The 18,738-nt window shown below is 37.6% G+C and overlaps 1 protein-coding gene across 1 annotated transcript in view; it reads right to left on the reverse strand.

The window, feature by feature from the left end:
- ZC3H6 (zinc finger CCCH-type containing 6) overlaps positions 1-18,738 on the reverse strand; it is a 72,586-nt gene that overhangs the window by 38,168 nt on the left and 15,680 nt on the right. The window contains exon 2 of the mRNA XM_010829541.1: positions 3,657-3,837. Within this exon, the coding sequence (XP_010827843.1) occupies positions 3,657-3,837 (181 nt within the window). The remainder of the gene's footprint in view (positions 1-3,656; positions 3,838-18,738) is intronic.

Here is an 18,738-nt window from a genome sequence, read left to right on the forward strand (position 1 = left end):
TTTCAAGTTTTTTCAAGATTTTCAAGCAAAATGTTGAAAGTACCTCTCTATGAGCGAAGATAGATAACTTAAAGGAAGAACTGTTAAAAATGAACCAGGGCATGATGGTTTCAAAAGTTCTTAGGCAATGGCACCCCACTCCAGTACTCTTGCCTGGAAAATCCCATGGAGGATTTTCCATGGAGGAGGCCTGGTAGGCTGCGGTCCATGGGGTCGCGAAGAGTCGGGACACGACTGAGCGACTTCACTTTCACTTTTCATTTTCATGCATTGGAGAAGGAAATGGCAACCCACTCCAGCGTTCTTGCCTGGAGAATCCCAGGGACGGGGAAGCCTGGTGGGCTGCCCTCTATGGGGTCGCACAGAGTTGGACACGACTGAAGTGACTTCGCAGCAGCAGCAGCAGCCTCAAAATATCTAACTTTGTTTTTGCTTCCCCTTTTTCTTGACTAGTTTGGTCAATAATTTATATATCTTGCTGATTCTTTTATAAAACTGACTTTACATTTTAATTTGTTAAATTCTGCTTGTAATTTTAAGTTCTTCCTTTTTGTTTCTCTCTTTTCTGTTTTCTAGATTTTAATACCATAGTAATTTTTCTTCTGATAATTTTTTAGTTATCCTCCATATGTCAAAGTTTTATCATTATATTCCTGAAATTCTGCAGTTTTAATCTGTGTTCAAAGGCATTTCTGGTTTCTGACTTTGTTATTAATGTCTTATTTTATTGCACTGTGGTTTGAGATTGCTCTTTATATTATTTATACTCTACTGAATTAACTGGAGTTTGTTGCCTATGACATGGTCTGTTTTTGTGAATATTCCAAGTATACTTGAGAGGAAGATATATTCTCAGGATTCAGAGCTTACTATATATTTATAGTATTTCTGTAATATCCTTATCAACTCTTCATCCATTTGATTGATGTCTTTGGGATAAGAGAGGTTACTAGTGTATCTCCTTTATATTACTATTCCTATTTCTTCTCATAGTTCCTATAGTTCCTACTTTATTAAAATTGATATTTAAGGGAATATAAAATATTAGCAACATAGCTTCATGAATTATAATCCTTAACATTATAAAATACCCTTCTTTGCTTCTTGCAATGCCTTTTTTAAAAAAATTGTTTTTAGTTGGAGAATAAGTGCTTTACAATATTCTGTTCTCTTCTGCCATACAATGTGAATCAGTCGTAAGTATACATATGTCTCCTCCCTCTTGAATCCCCTCCCCTACCCACCTCAACACGGCACTCTGTTCAATACCTTTTTGACCTAAATTTGACTCTTCTTCTGCCACACCCCTACAGCAGGCAGGATCTTAGTTTTCAGACCAGGGATCAAACCCATGCTCCCTGTATTGGAAGCATGGAGTCTTAACCACTGGACCGCCAGGGAAGTTCCTTGACTTTTTCATATATCAACACTGTGACTTCTGCCTTCTCTTTCTTTGCATTTGCCTGGTATTTCTTTACCCATTTTTTAAATCTTTCTCTTTTACATAGCTTAGAATTAGATTTTGCATTGTTGGGGAGTGTATCTTTTGGTATTAGGAAGGTATTTGGTATTAGGTATTGGTATTTTTGTTTCAATTACTTCTTTCAGACTGCTTTTTTCCAATAACCTGTGTCCCTGTCCCTTCTTTGCATATTATTTGTTTACTAGAAGAACTAATGTTGACATTAGGTAGTAACCTCTTCTTTTCTTTCCTCTCTTTCATTCTCAGGATAATAATTTGAGGTATATTTTAAAATTCTCAGTTAATAACTATAAAGCTACCAATAAAGTTATCTTGCTTACGATATATTCTTCTGCTTTTCCTGACACCTTCTATGGCCATAATGTTTCGATACATAATATTCTGCCCTGCTTATGTTCAGTATTTACTTTTAGTTTTATAGACAAATATGCAGTGTATATAGATCACTCTTGCTTTATCACTCAGTCATTTTGGATATCTGAACTTGTTCTCTAGTAGATTTTATGAGAAGGCTTATGACATTGTTTCCTGATTTCTTTTATATACAGTTTTTCTGAGGACATTATATTTGAAATTTGGTATGTACCTGGATATAAAATGCTTGGCTCACATTTTATTCAAATATGTTATTCCATGATCTTCTGGCACAAAATGGTGACTTCAAAAATTTTTTTTATAAATCTGATTTCCCTTTCTTAATCAGTGACTTGGTCTTTTTGCCTAAATGATCAAAGGATCCCCCTGCAAATTCTACTGATGCTGTCTGATCATAGTTTGTATTATTTTCGTAATTTTTAAAAATCATTTTGAAATATTAGGTTAAGTTTTTCGTGCTTTGTGGGCACTCTTTCTTTTCTGGAAGAATGTCATTCTCTCCATTTTCCTCCTTCTTTTTAATAACAGTAACTTGTGTGGAATGTGATCATGGTCCAATCTTGCTGCTCATGTATCAAAGTAAGAATGGACCAGGAAACTGCCCCAGCTTCACTCTCATGTTGTTAACATGAAGCACAAAAAAATATGGCTGTATATGTTCTGAGATAAGCCAGCCCTGCTCGCTAACCCATTTTTCCTTCCTTAGCCCTATTATTCTTATCCTCTCAATCTAGATTCTACTCCCAGCAGCTGTCTCTTCAGGGTGGGACTCTGTTCTAGAAGAAATCTAGTTGATCAGCATTATGAGTTCATGAGACCCAGACCATCCCAGCCCCAGCCAGTTTTACCCGGTCACCTTATACGCACACAGGAATTGGAAACTAGTACAGGCCCCTCTCGGTTTCCAGTGAGGTGTCTCAGTTTGGCCAACAGGCTCTCCACATTCACTGGGGACTCTTTCATTTGAGATGAATACCTGTTGCTAATCTGTTCTCTGGAAATTTCTTTACCTTTTCTCTGCTTCATTTCACACAGCTGCTGATCCTACTCTAGTCTTGAGTCTGTGGTTTAGCTTTATCCTTTTGTACTTTTGAGGTTTGTGGAGGTAACTTGTTACTTCATTTTTCGGTAGATGTTGCCAATGCATTTTTGGTTTTGCCATCCTAACTGCTGTTTTTATAGGGGAAATTCGGGGATTTAAAAAAAATTACCCCACTACTACTGCCAACATTAGTTCTCTGTCAATATAAGTTCTCTCTGCTCAACCCTAATCCACATCATTTTGTACCCAGCACTCAACTATTCTCTTGATAGCATTTGGCTTTCAGCTGTTTCATGCCTCTCTCCTTCTCGTTTCAGTGTAACCTCTGTAAGAGCAGAGACTGTTTCATTCATGACTGTAACCCCCAGCATACAGCACAGAGATTTCCACAGCAAGCATGTAGTAATACTTATGAATGAATAAATAAATGAATGGGCAAACAAGGCCAGTGCTGACAATCTACATCTGTGGAGAATGAAATTTTCTTTCCTTAAGCTTTCAGTATTTTTGCACACAATTTTCTATCAATCTAAAAGGTTTATTCTAATTTGTATTAAAAATTTACTTTGATTATTTTTAAATCTTTAAGATATTTCACATAATCTTTATATTAAGAAAATCTATTAAGCACATAAATCAAAAGATCTAATCCATATATAAGAAAATAGGCAATGATTTATACTCACTAATTTTCAGTGTAGTGTTTTACATTTCATAAAAATTTACCAAAGAAACAAAAAATAGATTCTAACTAACCTTATGCTTCTCACGTTTTCTCCTTTTGGACTTTTTCTTCTCTTTTTCTTTCTTGTGTTTTTTCCTTGATTTTCGGTAGGCTTTCTGATTTTTCTGCTTTTCATCCTCTTTTGCTTCCTGTTCCTGTGTTTCTTCAAATCCTGCATCATCTATTTCACCATCTTCTAATTCACCATCTTCTCTGTAAAAGGCAATGAAAGTGTCAATTTTCAAATGTCAACTCTAAAGGGAATATTATAGAAACATTTCCAAAAGAAAAGAAAAATGAGTCAAGATTTTAAGTTATACTCAGTAAGATTAGGGATTGGCCAATTTTCTATAAAGGGTTGCTATTGCTAAGTCGCTTCAGTCGTGTCCAACTCTGTGCGACCCCATAGACGGCAGCCCACCAGGCTCCTCCATCCCTGGGATTCTCCAGGCAAGAACACAGGAGTGGGTTGCCATTTCCTTCTCCAATGCATGAAAGTGAAAAGTGAAAGTGAAGTCGTTCAGTCGTGTCTGACTCTTCGAGACCCCATGGACTGCAGCCCACCAGGCTCTTCCGTCCATGGGATTTTCCAGGCAAGAGTACTGGAGTGGGCTATAAAGGGTTAGATAGTAAATATTTTAAATTTGCAGGCCACATATAGTTTCCATTGCAAATCCTCCTTTTTTAAAAACACCCTTCAAGAATGTAAGCAGCAATTTAAGCAGCTATTTGATTTAGATTAAAAGCATTGACTCTCACCAAACAAATGAATGAATGTATAATGCAATACTGTCCAAAAGTAACACTGCAATAATTGTTAGATTGCTGCAAAAGCAATTGTGGTTTTGCATTGTTGAAATTTGCCATTTGATACTGGAATACATTCTTAAGTAAATGTGGCTATGTTATACATAATTTTAATGTGCATTTCTCACTTTATGTTTCTTTGCTGATGACTTATTGCTGCTTATTTTATATTTATTTCAGACTATGGAAATGATGTTAGACAAAAAGCAAATTTGAGTGATTTTCTTATTTTAGTTTAAAATGGGTCATAAAGCAGCGGAGACAACTCGCAACATCAACAATGCATTTGGACCATGAACTGCTAATGAATGTACATGAAGTGGTGGTTCAAGAAGTTTTGCAAAGACGAGACTCTCAAAGATGAACAGCATGGCCACTGGAAGTTGACAATGAAAAACCAAGAGCAATCATCGAAGCTGATTCTCTTACAACTAATCAAGAAGCTGCCGAAGAACTCAACATGGACCATTGTATGGTCATTTGGCATTTGAAGTAAGTTGGAAAAGTGAAAAGGCTTGATAAGTGGGTGACCCAAAAAAAAAAAATTATCGTTTTGAAGTATCATCTTCTCTTATTGTATGCAACAACAAACCATTTAAGTGTATTTTATATTACAGTCAGCAACTAGTTTCATGGCTGGACTGAGAAGAAACTCCAAAGCATTTCCCAAAGGCAAACTTACATCCAAAAAAATGTGATGGTCACTGTTTGGTGGTCCACTATGAATCAGGACGAAACCATTATATCTGAGAAGTATGCTCAGCGAATCAATGAGATGCACTGAAAACCACAACACCTGCAGACAGCCTTGGTCAACAGAATGGGCCCAGTTTTTCTCAGTGACAACGCCCAACCTGACTGCATGTCCCACAACCAGCACTTCTGAAGTTAAATGAATTGGGCTATGAAGTTCTGCCTCATCTGCCATATTCACCTCACCTCTCACCAAATGACTACCACTTTTTCAAGCACTTAGACAACTTTTTGCAGGGAAAACACCCACAAACAGCAGGATGCATAAAATGTTTTCTAAGAGTTCATCGAATGCTTAAGCGTGGATTTCTATACTAAAGGAATAAACAAACTCATTTCTCATTGGCAAAAAAGTGTTGATTGTAATGGTTCCCTTTTTAATAAAGATGTGTGGAGTCTACTTATAATGATTTAAAATTCACAGTCCAAAACTGCAATTACATTTGCACCAACCAAATACCATCTACTAAGCTACCATAAAAAAGAAAAGAAGGAAGGACAGAAGGGAGAAACTAAAATATTTTACGAAGCAAACATTCTAACTACTGGAAGGAATTTTTAATTTATTGGCCCACAGACAGCTATGTATATTAGTTCTCATCATAAGAGTAAACTTTAATAAGAAAACAAATTTTAATAGTAGATAAGTAATAAAACATGAACCACAAAAGCAGAATAAATACCTCAACTTGAATCTGTAAAAAATATTCACAGCAAAAGCAAAAATCTACAAATTTTTATATTATGACATTTTTATAGTTATAGAAACCCAAATGTTTAATAACATTTTAAAATGCAAATTAATCAACTGATGTACATAGAAGGTGTGTGTGTGTTACTTGCTCAGTCATGATAGACTCTTGGCAACCCCAGGGACTGTAGCCTGCCAGGCTCCTCTGTCAATGGAATTCTCCAGGCAAGAATACTGGAGATTGCGGTTTCCTTCTCCAGGGGATCTTCCTAACCTAGGAATCGAACTCACCTCTCTGTGGCTCCTGCGTGCATGCAGATTCTTTACCGCTGAGACACCAGGAAGTCCTCCATCTTAAGTACTCGCCTAACAATTCTCAGTTGTTTATATCTGCACTCTCTATATATTATATATGAATGACTCGCTTATTGTTTGGTGAAGCAGAGTATGTGACTGTGTCTTTCATAGCTGTATCTCTAGGCTCTGGCACAGTGCCTTGCTGTTTACTGAATGACTGAATGGAAAATATCCATAACCCTTGCAGTTTAGAATAGGCACACAATATCACCCTAAGATGATTGTGAAGTCAGTGTTATTCTTCCCCAGTTTCTATCATAAAATCAGAGGTATATGTCTAATTTAGGTTGATGTGAAAATTTCATGTGAGACAGGTTCAGCATACTGGCTATTTTAATTTTAAAAGTTTTGAGCTTTTATAATACTATAGTATCTTACAGCCTAAGAAAAATGAGTGTATATATTCACCGAAGGACAAGCATAAGAAAGTTTTTAACACTTTTAGTCATAATGGTAGAAAATTTAAACCCAAATATCCATCAACAAGTGAATGGATAAACAGTGCTTTATTTATATAATGGAATCCATAAAGCAAAGAAAAAATTAAATATTGTACCACTAAACACAATATGATGAATCTGCAGACATAAGCAAAAGAAGCTAGACATAAGAGACTACTGTGTGATTCCATTTATATGCACTTCAAGAAACTAATCGATGGTGACGTAAGTTAGAATAGTAATTACCTCTTGGAGGTTTATAACTAACAAAAAAAGACTACTAAGGAGCCTGTATAGTACATTAAAATATTCTCTATAGATGGGAATGGTGATTACTACATACACACATGTAAAAATTCATCAAGTCTGAAAAATTCAATTAAGAAGTGTGTATTTTACTGTCTGTATGTAAAATTCTAAATGCAAATAATAAAACCTAGAGGTGTGCATCCTTTCTTTTACCACCAGTCTCAACCAGCTTAAGCTCCTAAAAGTGTTAAGACCTTTTATATCTTAAAACCGCTCATTCATATTTAGAATTCTGACTAGAGACACTGAAAATATTAAAGAAAGCAGGGAAGAAAGTAGGGAAAACCACTAGACCATTCAGGTATGACCTAAATCAAATCCCTTATGATTATACAGTGGAAGTGAACACTAGTTTCAAGGAATTAGATCTGATAGTGTGCCTGAAGAACTATGGACAGAGGTTAGTGACACTGTACAGGAGGCAGTGATCAAGACCATTCCCAAGAAAAAGAAATGCAAAAAGGCAAAATGGTTGTCTGAGGAGGTCTCACAAATACCTGAGAAAAGAAGAGAAGCTAAAGGCAAAGGAGAAAAGAAGAGACATACCCATCTGAATGCAGAGTTCCAAAGAATAGCAAGGAGTGGTAAGGCCTTCCTCAGTGATCAATGCAAAGAAATAGAGGAAAATAATAGAATGGGAAAGACTAGAGATCTCTTCAAGAAAATTAGAGATACCAAGGGAACATTTCATGCAAAGATGAGCACAATAAAGGTGAGAAACGGTATGGACCTAACAGAAGCATAAGATATGATGAAGAGATGGCAAGAATACACAGAACTATACAAAAAAGATCTTCATGACCCAGATAACCATGATAGTGTGATCACTCATCTAGACCAGACATCCTTGAGTGCGAAGTTAAGTGGGCCTTAGGAAGCATCACTATGAACAAAGCTAGTGGAGGTGATGGAATCCCAGTTGAGCTATTTCAAATTCTAAAAGATGATGCTCTGAAAGTGCTGCCCTCAATATGCCAGCGAATTTGGAAAACTCAGCAGTGGCCACAGGACTGGAAAGGTCAGTTTTCATTCCAATCCCAAAGAAGGGCAATGCCAAAAATGTTCAGACTACCACACAATTACACTCATCTTATACGCTAGCAAAGAAATGCTCAAAATTTCTGTCCAAGCCAGGCTTCAACAGTACATGAACCATGAACTTTCAGATGTTCAAGCTGGATTTAGAAAACGCAAAGGAACCAGAGATCAAATTGCCAACATCCGTTGGATTATCAAAAAAGCTAGAGTTCCAGAAAAACATCTACTTCTGCTTTATTGACTACGCCAAAGCCTTTGGCTGTGTGGATCACAACAAACTGTGGAAAATTCTTAAAGAGATGGGAATACCAGACCACCTGACCCGCCTCCTGAGAAACCTGTATGCAGGTCAGGAAGCAACAGTTAGAACTGGACATGGAACAGACTGGTTCCAAATTGGGAAAGGAGTATGTCAAGGCTATATATTGTCACTCTGCTTATTTAACTTATATGCAGAATACATCATGAGAAATGCTGGACTGGATGAAGCACAAGCTGGAATCAAGATTGCTGGGAGAAATTATCAGTAACCTCACATATGCAGATTACACCACCCTTATTGCAGAAAGTGAAAAAGAATTAAAGAGCCTCTTGATGAAAGTGAAGGAGGAGAGTGAAAAAGTTGGCTTAAAACTCAACGTTCAGAAAACTAAGATCATGGCATCTAGTCCCATCACTTCATGGCAAATAGATAGGGAAACAGTGCAAACAGTGACAGACTTTATTGGGGGGGCTCCAAAATCACTGCAGATGGTGACTGCAGCCATGAAATTAAAAGATGCTTGCTCCTTAGAAGAAAAGTTATGACCAACCTAGACAGCATATTAAAAAGCAAAGGCATTACTTTGCCAACAAAGATCCATTTAGTCAAAGCTGTAGTTTTTCCAGTAGTCATGTATGGATGTGAGAGTTGGACTATAAAGAAAGCTGAGCACCGGAGAATTGATGCTTTTGAACTCTGGTGTCAGAGAAGACTCTTGAAAGTCCCTTGGATAGCAAGGAGATCAGTCCATCCTAAAGGAAATCAATCCTGAAGATTCATTGGAAGGACTGATGTTGAAGCTGAAACTCCAATATTTTGGCATGTGAACAAGTGACTCATTTGAAAAGACCCTGATGCTTGGAAAGATTGAAGGCAGGAGGAGAAGGGGATGACAGAGGATGAGATGGTTGGATGGCATCACCGACTCAATGGACATGAGTTTGAGTAATCTCCGGGAGCCGGTGATGGACAGGGAGGCCTGGTGTGCTGCAGTCGATGGGGTTGGGAAGAGTCCGACACACCTGAGCAACTGAACTGAACTGAACTGAACTGAACTGAAAGGCTCCTGCGACTAAGCAGACAGACACAAAGGATCCTGCTGAGTCTTCTGGAAGAAACACAAAACCTCAATAAAAGAGTATACAAGTACTCTGGAGGGATGATATTACAAAGATATTACTCATGGACACGGAGAAGGCAATGGCACCCCACTCCAGTCCTCTTGCCTGGAAAATCCCATGGACAGAGGACCTGGTAGGCTGCAGTCCATGAGGTTGCTAAGAGTCGGGCACGACTGAGCGACTTCACTTTCACTTTTCATTTTCATGCACTGGAGAAGGAAATGGCAACCCAATCCAGTGTTCTTGCCTGGAGAATCCCAGGGACGGGGGAGCCTGGTGGGCTGCCGTCTCTGGGGTTGCACAGAGTCGGACACGACTGAAGCGACTTAGCAGCAGCAGCAGCAACTCATGAACACAGCTCTTTGGGATAAGCTGTTCACAACAAAAAAAAAAGACATTTTTCAGAGTAGACAACCTGACAGAAGTAGACTGCTTATCCTAAAACCAAGAGAACACAAATTCTAGATACTTGAAAACTATTGCCTGTAGCACTTTTCCTGCTTTGTTCTAATTCATTCTGTCACTTCCTCCCTCAGCATAGATGATAATGCTGGGAAACTGCTCTGCGCCAGCACCCCCCTGACCACCATACATGTCTCCACACAGGCCACACAGGCAAGGCTTAATCACAGGCTGATGTAAGCCTGAGCAGACGCCCTGTGATCCTCCCAATTATGAAAAGGAAAGTGCTGCTGCAAGGCTATTTCTCACCTGCCTCCTTACTTGGAGGCAGGCTGCTGTAAGGCAATTTCTCATCCACCTTCCCTGGTTTCAGTGAGGCCTTAGATTTTCCACCTTGCCCACCTCTTATCATATAGCTGTAAACTAAGAAACTGCAAAGTTGCACTACAGAAACTGCTCCTCAGTGACACAGTGCCCTGTCACCCATCTTGCCCACGCCTCTCTGACCTCTTTGGTCTCAGTGTTACCTGTCAGACAAGGGAGGTGAGGAGCTGACCCCATGCTGATTGGGCATGTGTCATCTGCGTATGAAATAAGCTGTCTGAATCTTACTTGCTGAAGCTGTAGCAGGTGTCACAAAAAGCTTGCTTGAGTCTGGCATTTGCCTGTGCCTACTCTGTTTCCTTCAACCTGTATGGCTTACGTATGATCCTCTAATGATTAAGCTTTAACCTAAATCCCTACCTTAACCTCCAAAACTAGGTATTTTCCCTTAGAGAAAATACTGGTTGGCTATACTGGTGTCATGGAAGAGCTCCCTGACCTGAGTTTTTGTGATTTTTGTTTGTTTGTTTGTTTACAAGCGGTTAAGGTCCCAAGCTGGACCTTGAACATTTAAAAAATGTTTTAAACACTTAAAAAACTAGATGGTTTATCTTATGTGTTCCAGAAAAAGGTTTCTCCTTACAAATTACCAGTGGTAAAATCTGTATATCTACAAGCCTTCAGATCACTTCTATGCTTATCCTTTACCCAATACATTCTTACACCCTCTAGAATGTATTTGGCTTACAGAAACTAGCTTATTCCTTTAAAAGACTATCTACAGCCATGACAATTTTCACTTGGCTTGTTTTTTTCTCCAAGTCAGTCTTAGCACTTAGTCTGTCTCTAACAAAATACAAATTCTTTCAGGAATGGGACTTTATACAAAAATATGGGCAAAATTACATATTTTAATTAGCCTAATATCATTCATAGTCATATGACAACCTTTGCAAATTTTGTTTAGTTCTATATATGTTATCTGTACTCCAGAGATAACAGAATTCCTTCCCTACTTTTGTTATAAGTAACTGTTCTTTTGTTTTTAAAACTATATGTGGTCCTTCTAATCTTTATTTCCTGTATCAACAACACTCTTTATCATATTTACTTCATCAAAACCTCACTTGCAGGACTTCCCTGGTGGTCCAGTGGTTAGACTGCACTTCCTGCAGGGAGCACTGGACAGATTCCTGGTTGGGGAACCAAGATCTTGCATGCCAGAGGGGCCAAAAAAAAAGAAAGGAAGAAGTAACCTAACTTGCATATATAGGTAAAAAATATATATATATAGCAATGAAATAATTAGATATTTTCTTCCCGTCTCCTTCAGGAGACCATTCTTCTCTGGGACGAATGGACATTGATCTGAAGGGGTACTAACCACCCTACAGGAAAAAAAAAAGTTACTCCCTTAAAGTCGGAATCATTAGGGCTCTGTCTTCAACTAAGGGGGTCGTATAATTAGAAAAATTAATAAAAAGTGTGTTATTAACATTGACTGAGAAGATAATATCGTAAAGTCCTAAAAGAACAACAAACTAAAGTCACTGATCCAAGTGGTTGTAGATAACTGCATAGCCCTGGATTTCTTCCTGGCAAGCCAGGAAAAATATATAATATATAGCTAGCACTTCCTGCTTCTCATGGAATAATTCCATAGTGGAAGTTGATCAATCTATACTCAAACTAAAAGACAACTTGGCTGTCAAAAGTGAACTCAGAAGGGAGTTTTATCATCTGACCCGCTGGCCAGAAAAGGCGTCTCTGGTCGTCATTCTAAAGTGCCTTTCAGTTTCTCCTTCTAACAGTCATGGCTACTCTTACTTTTCCTTCAGTGCCTTGTCTCCAAAGACAGATGTGCCACTGCACCGCTGTTATTTCATCAGATGGTACAAAAATCAATTTTTATAACAGAAGACAAAGGAATTCAGTTAAACCAAGGCAGAGTTCCCACAAAGACCAAAACCTACACAGCAGTAAACATGTAACTTGCTGTTTATCTGAGTAGGAGTAAGGGGAGATTTTTGTTAAAACTTTGCCAAGCTCCCAGCATGTATATACAGAAGAGCTAAACTGTATGCCCCTGAGCCTAACAGATACTTTCATAACCCTCCTAAGACAGCCTCATAAAGTAATGCCTGTGCTTTTGTGACATAAGCAGAAAAAAAATCAAAAGAACTTCCATTTCCCAAATTAACCAATGAGAACTTAATACCCAGAATTCCTCCCAACATGTAATAAACATTTTATATCCCTCTTTATCCCTTCCACTTTCAGCATGGAGACACACTGAAATTGTTTCCTACCCAGCAAGCAGATTAACAGATTAATTTTTCTTTTTTAATAAAGTTCTAATTAAAATATAAATTTTAAAAAATAAAAAAAGAATTTTAAACACTTGGGGGAAAAAAGAGAAATTCTCCTCTGAGCCCTTATAAAGACAATATCATTGGATACAACAGGCAGTACTTGATGTAATGGGCAGTATCCTCAATAGTGTCCATACAACCAATACAACCTTTTATCATCTACAGTATACCCCAATTTGAACCAAGGTCATACTGCCAAACTTCAACTGAGAAAAGCAATTATACGAGGAAATAAAGTAATAGTGTCCAAGTGTTCAACCACAACCATCTGATGTTTTGATTTAAGCCAGGGATGAGAACCACAACATCTAGCTAGAGCAACAATTCTCAAAAACTATATAAGAATCTTTTGTCCTCCTAGCAAAAAAAAAAAAAAAGCACCATTCATTCATTCAACATATTTATTCACTGCTAATTGGGGATACAATGGTAAACAAAAAAAGATACGCTTTTCTTCTCTCGTGAAGTTTTCAATCTAGTGATGGGGGAGCCAAACATCAATCAAAGAATCATACAAATAAATATAATAGCCATATATTAACATGAAGGAGATAAAAGTGCTACCAGTAGACACAATAGGAGGAAATCATCTGTCAGGGAAGTCTGGAAGGCTTTCCCTGAGGGAGCCATGAATGAATTGAGAGGAAGAGTCAGCCTAGGAGGTAAGGGGTAGGGGAGGGTCTCTGGCAGACAAAGAAAACAGGATAAACAACATTTCCTTGTAGAACTGAGATAGGAAGGCAGACAAGGCCAGTGTCCCTGGGTCATAGAGAAAAGGGCAGAAGCTGGCTCATCACACTGGAGTGATGGGGTAGCACTAGGTCATGCACTACTTTTACCATGTTTGGAGTGTATCCTAGAGAAATCAAAACACATTTGGAAGTATTTCTAGGAAAGGAGGCTATGTAACTAGATTTCTGGAGAAGGAAATGGCAATCCACTCCAGTACACTTGCCGAGAAAATCCCATGGACAGAGAAGCCTACAGTCCATGGGGTCGCAAAGAGTCGGACACAACTGAGCAACTTCACAACTAGATTTCTATTCTGAAATATACATTTAATTGAGAGTGAAAAACAGATCTAGAGGAGAGACAAAACAGGTGCAGGAAAAGCAGGATGCCACTGTGACAATCCAGCATGAGTCCAAAAGAAGAATGGAACATATATGGGAATTCTGACACTAGAGCACTACACTCGAGTATACACACTATTACTAATGGAAATGTTTTTTCTCCAACAGTCTTGAAGCAAAAAACAAAAGCAAAACAAAACAAACAAACAAACAAAAATGCTGAAAACTACTCATATAGAGAAATGAATAGATTATCCTTCAGGCAACCCTCTGTGAATACTACAAACATTCCCATGAATTATACCTTTAAAATGTCATCTCATTATTGCTGAGCCCATTCCTTTGAACAGGATCAAGATTTCCCTTAAATATAGTAAAGGATATGAATAAATAATATGCTAATCTTCTCTATCACAGCAGCACATAATCCCGATCAGTTAAGCCTTAAAGTATTCAAAGAAGACATAATTATCTGATGCAGTAATTAATATATCAGTAACATAATAAAGAAACATCTAAATTCAAACAATGTAACATACCAGTGAACTTCCCAGTATAAATTTATACTGTGCATACTACCATTTTACAGAGCATACCACCAAGTCATTAAATTAAAAAACCTGAGCAAAGAAAAAGAGTCCTTAGAGGGAGACTTCGGAGAAGCCAATGGCAACAGCAGCAGCAGAGGGAGACTTATGCTTTTATTTAAATACGTTTTCAGGAAATAATAAAGATCAAAAACAAATGGACTCTACATTCAACTAAAGAACTAAAAAAGGGGAAAACTGAAAATAATAAGAAGAGTGAAAATAATAAATGTGAGGACAGAAATCAAAATAGAGAACAAAAACAATAGAAAATACAAATAAAACCTTCTTTAAAAGGCTACCTTTTAAAGAAGCATTACTACAGTACCAGTTTGTTTTAGTCCTGCAATCATTCAAATTTAGATATGAACAAACAGGAAATGTAAATGATTCCATTTTAGCTGTAATAAGTTAACTCTGTTTCCCCATAAAGGCCAAAATATTGCTTTGAACCAGAACCTTTAAAAAGCTTGGGGCTATCAGAGTATTATGGATACATGACTTTAACAGATAAAAATATCTCTCAGCAATTTTTAGTCTATACTTTCTATCATCTAATTATTTCACTATTTGCCTATCTTCAATTCCAGCTGTGTTCATAACAAACTAGTATTAATTCTGAAGTAAAGTAATATCTTAATCCAAATTTGTAGGAAAAAATAAAAAATTTATATCATCATATATAATATGATATTTAACAATTACTGAGCACTTACAAGGCTGCCATGCATGCTGGATCAGTTCACTTCACCTTCATGTTAACTCTATGAAATAAAGTGGACCCTTAACAATGTGTGATGTGACCCCTCTGCACATAATTTACAGTTGGCCCTCTATATCAGAGGTTCTTTGAAACCTCAAGGTTCATAACTGCAGATTCAACCAACCTAAGTTTGCATAGTACGTAGTCTTTATTATTGAAAAAAAAAAAGTAAAAATGTACCCACACAGTTCAAACCAGGTTTGTTCAAGGTCCAAATATAACTATTATTATCCCCATATAACTAGTGAAGAAGGGAGACAAAGAGCTTAACTAACTCTGTTAGTATTAAGTTGGCCAAAAGGTTTGCTCGGTTTTTTCGGTATGATGGCTCTAGTAATGCTGAGTTGTCATTAACTTCATTAGAAACAATTCCCCTAGATTGCATTGTGACAGGTGACATATCAGCATGCACTAAAAAAAATCAACACCGGTGAATTTTTGTGTAGCCATTTCAATATGGAAGAAAAAAGCAGCATTTTTGGCATACTATGCTTTATTATTTTAAGAAAAGTAAAAATGCAAGTGAAACACACAAAAAAAGATTTGTGCAGTGGATGGAGAAGGTGCTGTGACTGAGTGAACACGTCCAAAAGTAGTTTACTAAGTTTCATGCTAGAGATTTCTTGCTGGACAATGTTTCATGGTCAAGTAGACCAGTTGAAGTTGATGGTGATCAAATCAAGATATTAACCGAGAACAACCGACGTTATACCATGCAGAAGATAAATTTACATACTGAAAATATCCAAATCAAGTATCGAAAATCATTTGTATCAGCTAAGTTATGCTAATCACTTTGATATTTGAGTTTCACATAAGTTAAACAAACAACACCTTTTTGACTGTATTTCTATTTGTGATTCTCTACTTAAACATAATGAAAACATTCCATTTTTAAAACAAATTGTGATGGGCAATGACAAGTGGATACTGTACAACAATATGGAACATAAGAGATCATGGGGCAAGCAAAATAAACTACTACCAACCACATCAAAGGCCAGCCTTCATTCAAAGACGATGATGGTGTATATATGGTAGGATTGGGAGCCCTCTATTATGAGCTCCTTCCGGAAAACAAATGATTCATTCCAAAAAGTACTGCTTCCAATTTGACCAACTGAAAGCAGCATTCGGCATGAAGTATCCAGAATTAGTCAACAGAAAATGCATAATCTTCCATCAGGATACCGCAAGACCATGTTTCTTTGATGACCAGGCAAAAACTGTTACAGCTTGGCTGGGAAGTTCTGATTCATCAGCCACATTTACCAGACATTGCACCTTCGAATTTCCATTTATTTTTGTCTCTACAAAATTCTCTTAATGGAAAAAATTTCAATACCCTGACTATAAAAGTCACCTGGAACAGTTCTTTGCTCAAAAAATTAAAAACTTTTGGGAAGATGCAATTATGAAGTCGCCTGGAAAATGACAAGGACTCCCAAGTGGCACAGTGTAAAGAATATGCCTGCCAACCCACAAGATGCAAGAGGCGTTGGTTTGATCCCTGGGTTGGGAAGATTCTCTGGAGGTGCAAGTGACAACCCACGTCAGTATTCTTACCTGGAAAATCCCATGGACAGAAGAGCCGTGGGCTATGGTCCACCAGGTTGCAAAGAGTTGGACATGACTGAGTGACTAAGCACTGCACGGCAGTGCGGTGAATACGTTGTACAATACGTTGTACAATAAAGTTCTTGGTGAAAATGAAAAATGTGTCTTTTATTTTACTTAAAAACTGAAGGAGCTTTTTGGCCAGCCCAACAGATGACACAGCTAGAATCCAGTCTAAGCCATTTGATTCCCAGATAATACCCCAGTTAATATCTTTCTTAACTTTGTTGCTCTAATAGCTACAAATGGTACATAGCATATGAAGGTGTTTACTGTAAAATTCTTTCAACATATTTGTAAGTTTGAAATTTTTCATACTAAATTTTAGGAAAAAGAAACTTCATGATTTAGGTGGTGTTTTAAGATATGATACAGAGAAACTACTGAGGTCCAGAAGTTGCATTTCTGACATGTAAAAGTAAATGTGTTATATTCCAATAAAAATTAACTAAAAAACCAGTGAACATGAGTTACTTCAATTCCACAGGCATTATTTTAACATTTGTCAGGAAACAGAGCCACCATGTTATACCAGTTGGAGTAACAGAACAGAGCTTGGAGTTATGAAATGCTATAGGGTTTTCTTTTTATTGAATACTATGTTTTCAAGTGCTCTAAAGGTAACAGTAAAAAAGCAAATTTATTGAAAAGATTTTTTAAAAGAGGTAAAAAGACTTGATCAAATCATGAGCACTGGAAAATGGTCTCCCTATTTCATTTCAGGGTCCTCAGCAAGTTGTTAAAAGTGGTGCAGTTCAGGTAACAGCCTACTAAGTGAAATTCTCTACATCAAAGTCAGAAGAGGGGAAGAAAAGAGAGGAATGCTGGAAAAAATGAAAATTGCTATGTTATTACCAAGGTTCCACATTCAATTAAAACAAGAAGGGGCCCAACACAAACATCCAGAAATGAACATGAAATACTTAAGGTAGTTGGCTTTGACCCAAACCAAAATCAAACAAACAAAAACCTTTCTTATTTAACAAGAACCCAGGACTCTGGCAAAGTGAGATCACCTGAACCTGGAAATTAAATTAGGAGTGTTAAACAAGAAAAATAACCAACAACAGACTTCTTAAAAGGACAATTTAATGCTTTAAATTTGTGGCATTTTACAACCAAATACTTAAACAAAAAATCATAGTAGTGTAGAAGAAAAGCTCTAGAGCCAGAAGGATGTGGGTTCAAGTTCTGCTTATCAGTTATACACTAGGTATATGAATTTGAACAAATTATCTCAACCCCTAATATTCATTTCCTCATCATTGACTCAAAGGACCTGAGTTTGAGCAAACTCCGAGAGATAGTGAAGGACAGGGAAGCCTAGCATGCTGCAATCCATGGGGTCACAAAGAAATTAGACACCACTGAGTGACGTGAACATCATCTACAAAAAGGGATTAATCAATTTACCACCAGAGTTACGGATTAAGTGAGATAAAGTTAGCTAGTGGAGGTGATGGAATTCCAGTTGAGCTATTTCAAATCCTGAAAGATGATGCTGTGAAAGTGCTGCACTCAATATGCCAGCAAATTTGGAAAATTCAGCAGTGGCCACAGGACTGGAAAAGGTCAGTTTTCATTCCAACCCCAAAGAAAGGCAATCTCAAAGAATGCTCAAACTACGGCACAACTGCACTCATCTCGCACACTAGTAAAGTAATGCTCAAAATTCTCCAAGCCAGACTTCAGCAGTATGTGAATTGTGAACTTCCAGATGTTCAAGCTGGTTTTAGAAAAGGCAGAGGAACCAGAGATCAAATTGCCAACATCCGCTGGACCATCGAAAAAGCAAAAGTTCCAGAATAACATCTATTTCTGCCTTATTGACTATGCCAAAGCCTTTGACTGTGTGGATCACAATAAACTGTGGAAATTGTGAAAGAGATGGGAATACCAGACCTCCCGACCTGCCTCTTGAGAAACCTATATGCAGGTCAGGAAGCAACAGCTAGAACTGGACATGGAGCAATGGACTGGTTCCAAATAGGAAAAAGAGTACGTCAATGCTGTATACTGTCACCCTGCTTATTTAACTTATATGCAGAGTACATCATGAGAAGCGCTGGGCTGGAAGAAGCACTAGCTGGAATCAAGATTGCCAGGAGAAATATCAATAACCTCAGATATGCAGATGACACCACCCTTATGGCAGAAAGCAAAGAAGAACTAAAGAGCCTCTTGATGAAAGTGAAAGA

Source organism: Bison bison, unplaced genomic scaffold, assembly GCF_000754665.1.
Source record: "Bison bison bison isolate TAMUID 2011002044 unplaced genomic scaffold, Bison_UMD1.0 scf7180017864508, whole genome shotgun sequence".
NCBI lineage: Eukaryota > Metazoa > Chordata > Mammalia > Artiodactyla > Bovidae > Bison > Bison bison.